The sequence below is a fragment of the Populus euphratica genome, unplaced genomic scaffold, assembly GCF_000495115.2.
Source record: "Populus euphratica unplaced genomic scaffold, PopEup_1.0 scaffold4116.1, whole genome shotgun sequence".
Lineage (NCBI taxonomy): Eukaryota > Viridiplantae > Streptophyta > Magnoliopsida > Malpighiales > Salicaceae > Populus > Populus euphratica.
This window is the reverse complement of record NW_011503913.1, coordinates 1-7,987: the sequence shown is the minus strand read 5'-3', so window position 1 is coordinate 7,987 and position 7,987 is coordinate 1. Positions and strand designations below refer to the sequence as shown.

General features: G+C 35.8%; 1 protein-coding gene across 10 annotated transcripts; it reads right to left on the bottom strand.

Annotated features, from left to right (window-relative positions):
• Positions 1 to 199: 199 nt before the first annotated feature.
• Positions 200 to 7,904, bottom strand: LOC105119944 (uncharacterized). 10 transcript variants are annotated; one of them, XM_011018137.1, is made up of 21 exons: positions 7,628 to 7,904; positions 7,270 to 7,321; positions 7,075 to 7,151; positions 6,843 to 6,976; positions 6,663 to 6,759; positions 6,502 to 6,559; positions 5,817 to 5,925; positions 5,587 to 5,710; positions 5,316 to 5,502; positions 4,863 to 5,170; positions 4,501 to 4,589; positions 4,351 to 4,424; positions 3,887 to 3,997; positions 3,274 to 3,339; positions 2,641 to 2,778; positions 2,299 to 2,419; positions 2,141 to 2,212; positions 1,974 to 2,035; positions 1,524 to 1,683; positions 1,066 to 1,232; positions 200 to 843 (listed from the first exon to the last, which is right to left on the bottom strand). In XM_011018137.1, exons 1-21 carry the CDS (start codon positions 7,678 to 7,680, stop codon positions 517 to 519), a joined length of 2,586 nt encoding a protein of 861 aa, XP_011016439.1. In that variant the 5' UTR covers positions 7,681 to 7,904; the 3' UTR covers positions 200 to 516. The 10 variants fall into 10 exon arrangements, 9 of the variants coding, with proteins under 9 accessions (XP_011016439.1, XP_011016440.1, XP_011016442.1 ...); XM_011018138.1 differs by having other exon boundaries at positions 1,974 to 2,032; XM_011018140.1 differs by having other exon boundaries at positions 2,299 to 2,404.
• Between the last annotated feature and the right edge of the window lie 83 nt (positions 7,905 to 7,987).

The following is a 7,987-nucleotide window of genomic DNA, read 5'->3' as shown; positions in this document are numbered from 1 at the left end:
ATCACCATTTTGTAGGATATACCAGTAGGACCCACTCATTAGATTCTTCGTGAGGTCATTCCAGGAAAAGTTTTTGTAAAATTAGCATATCAATATCTATGCTGATTTTAGAGGAGGATTAGGGTTAACATCCAAGAATGAAGGAAACTTTAGGTTAGCAAACATTATGGAATTTAATAAAGCTGTAACATGCACTCTGAATATCAATAAACAAAAGCTTTTAGTATAAAATTGCCTCAGATATACACTAATGTTACACGATACAAAATTCAAAAACAAAAAAAAAAAAATAGAGAAGCCCAGGGTTAGAGGCTAAAGAATGTTAGAAAAAGGCCACTAAATTCATCAAATCAAGGCGAAGGAAGCTCGTATACAAAGAATGACTTAATTGGGGTGTTAATCTACGTTGCTGGGCATATCTACTGTTTCCATATAAACATTTTTGTTAGGGTGAGACAGCGTAATAAGTTCCCACCCAAAGCATACTATTACTGAGAACTCAAATCAAGTAGGAACTTACGATGAATTGGAAGGTGTTTGAGTTGATGCGGACGCCTCAGAAGGATGTAAAGTGTCTGGAACATCTATACCTCCTTCAATGTTGAGCAATGATTTTAGTCTTCTCTTCACTTCACTGCTTTGCAGATCAAACTCTTCAATAATCATAGACAATGCAGACTTGCAAGATTCATCATCCCTGAATGCCAAGGTCCATCTCCCATCAACCAGGGCTTTTGTCTTAGCCTTCCCATGAGTAATGGATCTAGCAGGATCCAAAACAGGCAAAGTAGATGGACGGATCCGCAAGTGTAACCATCTTGAATGCTTCTCATCAATTGTAGGCTGATGACACAAATAAAGAAAGATAAAGCAAATCAATTGTAGGCTGATGACACAAATAAAGATAAGTGTAAGATTAGAATCATTCTGCCAAGGCCCAAAATAGAAGACATGAACAGTAAAATATTAGAAATCTCTGGTCATATTATCGAGCAGTGCATGCTCACTGAAAAATGAGCCACATGCATATTAAGAAAGAGAAGGCACAAAAAAACCCAGACATACATTGGAACCTGCCAGAGGAGCGACAATACGGATGATTCCATAATGCTTCTTCAAGGGCAATTCTTCTGCAAGTAGGATCCACCCAGATGTGCCCACAGAGATTGCTAAAAAGCAAAAATGGCGTTCTTTACCCCTCTCAAATGCAATCCTACAAGGCACGGCATCAACTGCATATGGCAGTGACCAGGGAGATTTAACCAAGAAATATTTTAATCACCTGACTCTCGCAACAAATTTATAATCAAATAAAGCCATACTTCAGAAGTTGGAAGCAATAGGTCATATAGGCGAAATCATCAGTTATCAAGGCAAATAGTGCTCCAAGCAACACAACACACGCATGCTCACACACGCACACAAGTACACACCATCATCATATTATATACCATCACCATCATTGTCGTCGTAGTTATTATCATCATCAATTAACCATATCAAATACCAGATGGAAAACTGACCTAGTCTCAACTCGGCGCCTAGTTTTGGACCTGAAGCATCCAGGCCAGCAGTTCTTGCACGGGAATTTTCAGGGATATCACTTGGAAGACAAGTAGGAGGCTGGTCAGGTAAAGCTCTACCTAGGGAGAAAATGTGAAGTTGATGAAGAAGCACAAACACCTGAAATGGAAATAAAAATAAGAAAATAGAAACTGTAACTGTACAGAATGAAACACAGCAGAATTCCTACACGATATCTAATTGCCAAATTATGTAGGCTATTTATTCTCAATAATTCTCATAATACAAACTCAAACAGCAGGGCAAAGTCATGCATGTGTGTGTGCATACAGAGTATCTTTAAGGTCATTGACTCTATAATATCAGCATACACCAGATCTACATCATTCTCAAACTTTATCAATTTGGAAGAAAAAAATAGCTGAGCGAGAAAGAAAGCAAAAGCAAACCTTCACCACCTTGCACATTTTTTCACCAGCAATAATTGATGATTCACTGGGAAGAACATCTACTAGTCAAATAGAAACACTGAGTGAATATTAGTGAACAAACTCCCAACCCTGTAACGAATGGAAGAAGAATATCCAGAAACACATCTAATGCACAATAGCATTACCATCAGCAGAGGGCTTCTCTACTGGAAAGAGTATGCACTTTGGCTCTTTCGGAGGAGACGAAGCTTCCATTGCTAAAGCACAAATTTAATTGGTCAAATACACAAGTCAACCACTTACTTAAAAAGTTATTTATAACATTCAGAGTTCTACCAAATACCTCTTTTGCACCTTTTCCATTCATCACATAAGATGGACACAAGTAGATCAGGCCATGTACCTCTGGTCTCCTCAAGAAGAGCACATGTGCAATTCTTATAAGAATCCTGTGTATGAGAAGTCTACTGAATCATTACAAAATAATGATATTACTAGATCATCCACAGAGACAACAGCATCTATGAATGTAAGACATGCATCATGAAACTCAGTGGCATAAAATCACAATTTCAAACAGTGGCTGCATTGTGACAAATACCTAACATCCCATTATGTTGCACTTTTATAACTGGCCATCATATATGGACACAATTCACAAAATTTATTGGTGAGTATTACTTACTTTCAGTAATTTAAGATGCTGGCTATTGAATTCTGCCTCACTATAAGGAAGTAGCTGATGAAAAAGCCATCCACCATCCCACAATGTCTCCGGAGATATATTTGTACGGCAAAAAAGACTAACCAATGTGTGGAGTACCTGCACAACACATTACATGACCAATCAAGCATCAAGTACTTATAGGATATTTTCCCAAAAGAGGAGCTCATTAACATTTTAAAGGGAATGGAGGTTGAACCATGTCAATTTTCAATTTAGTAAAGAATGTTCAGCAAAGTACGATAAGCAAGCATAATTCCTGTCTGCTATGTAAGAGGAACTTCAACTTGCAACAATCAACTTGTAGCAAGGTCCATGTTTTAACGATAGAAGGTTTTGGGACATAATTTCTCACATCATAATTTTTTATAGAAAAAGGTAAAAAAAATATATTTATTTCCTGATTTTTCTTGCTGCCTCGGGCTGCAGCAATCTAGAAGACAATGCATATCACAAGGATTATATACCTGAAGCTCCTGCTGTCAACTAAAGTGCAGGCCAATAAAATTAAATTTCTATCCCAGAACATATTCAGATCGATAGGCCACAAATGCATTCAAAGAGCTCACATTTGACTCAAAAAGAAAAATGTACCTGAAATCTATGTGCAGAGGGGGTTGTTCCCACCTCCAGAGAAGAGCATGCTACTCCATACTGATCCTGTTATATATTATTTAAAGGAATAAGAAAACAATCATCATGTGGAAATGAAAGTGTTTTGCTTCCTCAAAATAAGATAGGAAGTAACAAGCAATATCAGAACAGGATAAAAACTTCGTGTAATAAGTGTAAGCACATCGCAATAAAGGAAATTCTTGATCATAATTACTTTTAAAAAAGAATAATTGATGAGCATGGACATATCAGTAGTGAAACAGTTTGATTCCTCAGAGAAGAGGGGCATTGTATGTCTAAGTTTGATGATGATTAACCGGATTTGTTGAATAAAACTACATCTATTCTGTGCAGTAAAACCCTAGTTTCTCCTCAAAAACAAAAACAAAATATTCTGACAAGCAGGGTACAACAGCAAAACAACACAATACTAGCCGAATCAATTCAAACAGATGCTAAAGTAATTCTCTGCCCTGCAACTAAATCAATTTTGAATTTTAATCTTATAAGCAATCAAAATATTAAATCCTAATTATAAACTGTAATCCATTGCTAATATTTCTTGAGGGAGAGAAGGGGAAGGAATCATTACCTTTAGAGTTTGTAGATAGCCATCAAGCTCACAATTAAATTCATCTCTTATAGAGCTGCTTCCTAATGAAAAAAGTTGATCTTCCCGTGAGTCCTCGCCAACCAATGCTTGCTGCAGAGAGGAGGACAAGCTGATTACTTTACACTTCCTTAACCAATCAACACGTAACAAGTTTCACCAAATAGTAGTTTAGATTAGAAATAACAGGATCTTGAAGCCCAAGTATTAGATACAATTAAAATCCATGCTATATTGGCAAATACACAGCTATCTTAGAGCTGCTAACGGTTAATCACTGAAAGTTGTTGACGATATCTAGCTAATAAACACAATTCGAATTCACAATTTAGTAGAAAGAAATATGAGATGCATATTGTTTACCACACATGAAGTGGGAAAAATGAACAAATAAGAAAGTATCATAACACAGGTATCACAGGGAAAAAAACATATTCATATCTTACCAGTAAGAGTTTCTTGTGTTGCTTGCGCTGGGGGAGGATTCCAAGAGCATCTAGCATTATTTCATCTAATTCTACTAAAAGAGATATCCAATAAGATAACAGCAATAGAAATCAGTAGAAACTGAAGCTGAATAATTCCCAAAAGAAAACCTTTTGTTTGCAACAACGTAGCCAGCATGCTCAAAGAACCCAGAACTTGAAGATCATCTCCAACTGTAATATATGAGAGCAAAGCATCCCTGCAAGTATTACACAGATCGAGATAAAATTGGAAGGGATAGCAAACAAAGGCTGAAAAATCAGAAAGCTAGTGAATCAGAAACTGCAGTTCAAGTCAAGCAGCAGCATTTAGAAGGCAGCCAGTGCTCAGTTAGATATTCAGTTGGGCAGAGAAAGAAAACATTCTTTTCATTTTATAAAGCAAACAACAAAGAGTAGACTAAAATTGGACAGTGAGGGAGGAGATCGAAAATAAAAAGAGACTTAGTACTTCAGAATTTATTAATCTTTACCTCAAAGTTGAATGAGAAACACCTTTTGAGATAATATCTTCAGTACGAACTTGGGAAGAACTAGACAAGCTCTGCATGATCTGTTTTGAGCATCCATTCACCTCAATCACATTCTCATTTTCTGGCTGCTGGATTTCATGCACATGATCAGGCACATAACCATTGAGTTTAGTATCAGAATCTGCAATGAATGCCTCCGGTGAACAGAAAAGAGCAGCAGCAATGGTATTTGCCAAATCTTTGATTTTAACTATGCGTAGGATGCAACAGAGCAAATATAGAGAAGTGATAGCGCCAATCTGAATATCCTGAATTCACAAGCTATCAGAGGTTAAGTAAGAACAATTTGTATTCCAAATTCAAAAAGTGCATCAGCAGACTGTTAAAAGCCCTTAAGCTCAAAGGGAAAAATTAAAGAATGAATAAAAGCATGAAACAATAGCAAGTTCATACATTAGCAGCATCCAACTGCAAAGATGGAAGAAGCAAAGGAAGAATCAAAAGTTGCATAATTCTGTCCGTTATTAATCTCCCAACATCAGGAATCCCTGCAGAAATAACATCACTAATATAGTAGAGATCATCTTCTATTTCATCCACAGCAGCAAGAATCGCAGTGGTTGCATCTGAGTCTGGGTTTCTGCCTCGGCAAACAAACAACAATATTTAGGAATAAGTACTTTCAACTCGCTGTGATGTAAAGTTTTAACTATCCTACTCTTACTTTAGAGTTTCAGAGACCAATCCATTTAGATCGATGCAATGCTTCCGGAAATAAGTAAGCAAGTTTGAAAAATAATCAGCATGAGGGGCCTTCACAACAAATCTATTCACAGATTCATCTCCAACTGAAAACCAAGAGGAAATAGAAGAAAACTTGTTCAGTTTACAATATACCATTGAAAGAAAAACAGTTGGCGCAAAAGGAGCAGGAATAGAATAACACCTACTCACCATGATAGACATTGAGTGTCAGAGCACGGACTGCAGTACGGATCATATTCTCTTCATGGAAAGCAAACTGTATAGCCTCAACATACAACGGAAATGAAACAACTTCTTCCTACATGCACAAAGTTGTAGAGGAAAACATCAATAAGCTATACCATGCACAGAGATGGCTTGATTACAGATATAGCCAAGTAGAAATTAAGAAAAACATGAATAAGAGCATGAAAATAATATAACTGAAATTGATGCAATGTTTAGGCCAGCAAACAACAACCCCAACTAGTTGGGGATTGAGGCTCTGCTGTTGTTTAGGCAGAAAGCCATGCATTGCTTGTCAGCTTGAACCACTTACAATCAGCCAGGTGCCCTAGGATTTCAGTTTCAGTAGTTCTCATCAACATATAATACTCAAAAGCACTATATAGTGCTGTTCAAGTGGACTGTTGAAAGTGTCAATGATATGGTAGACTGCACGGGTATGCAATTGTCCACATCTATACGTGCAGAAACATGCTACGGGATTTCCCTCATCAAATACATACTCAACATCAAATCTCAACGTTATCTTTATTTATTATCAATTTCAATATTCATTGAACCTTCAGGCGCAGGCAACATTTAAAATACACAATATGAAAACAATGGGATCATGCAATAAAAACGAAGCAGAAAAAACAGAAAAACCTACATTTTGCGTCTTCACGAACAAAGAAATTGTGTTCTTGTCAAGCTTCACACTTATTGCTCTTCGCAAACCGCAAAACATGTTGTTAGAAGATCATACTCAATACAAATTACCAACATAACAGTCAATTACCACCAAAACAACTTCAAAAACAAAACACACACCTCAAGAAAGAAATGTAGTAAGACAACAACTCCTCATTCTTAAAATCAAATGCATAAGTTATCAAAAAATTAATATGCTCATTACTGAACATATAATCTGCAAAAACAAAAACAACTTGTTAAACATATCCAACATCCTCCAAAACGAACAAAATTCAACACTTCAACAACCAAACTCACATATTGCGTGCTCAGATTTTAAATTCTGAATCATGATGCTCATCGTTTGCAGCAACTGGCGTGAAACTGAAACAGTTCTGCTAACCTTTAGTATCCTCACAAACTCTCCCATTACTTGCCTTTCCATAAAAAACCTACAAAGCACAAAGAATAACACTCAAAATTCATGAAAAAATAACAGAAACCTAACCTATGGAAACAAAAATTTATACAATTTTTTTATCAGTCTTACTCAAAATAGTTTGAATCATGCTGGTCTCCGTACGTTATTAACTCCGATATCGATCTCAACGCCTCTATTACAAAGTCCTTTAACATCATCATCATAATTATCATCAACAACAACAACAACAAAATTCGGTTCAATGAGTGTAAAATTAAAAAAAAAAAAACTACATTGATTTTTAATTAAGAATTAATTACTTACCTTATTAACATTATTTACAATTTGAACTTTTTGCAGCTGATCAATTAAATATCTGCAAACAAAGTAAACAAAAATTAAAATTAAAATTTTGTTCAAAAGATTGTCGAATTAAATAGTAGAAAGTGACGTGTTTTACTAATAATTTGAAAACAAAAAACAAAAATAGACGCAATTGACTCGTGTTTTACTAATAATTTGAAAACAAAAATAGACGCAATTGACTAAAGAGTGTAAATTCCTTGAAAAATCAAAAGCGAATTGACTGTTAAACACAGTACAATAAAAAACAATCGCGCGAAATTGAAAGTAATTAGTACAATAAAAAGAGAAATTAGTGAGAACTAAGAGAGAGAGAGGCCTGAGTTCATCTAAGGAGAAACGATCTCTGGATCTCCAAAAGGAAGACCACATGATTTGCAGTGTTAACTCGATCACAGCCGTCAGATTGAGAGAATCATTCGTTCATTCGTCCAAAGCTAATCTCGGAATTTTCCGATATTATCTTTTTCTGATTAACCGAAAAACGGAGGATGATGGAGAGAGAGAGTGATCGGAAGGTGACTGGTGATGGCAAACGAAGAAGGAAAGAACACTTATTTTTTATTTTTTATTTTGGATTTTTTTGTTTGATATTATTTATTGCCATAGTTATGTGTTTCGACAGGAAAGGTAGACTTTATATTAGTCCCTATAGATTTCCTAATGTTACACTTCTATC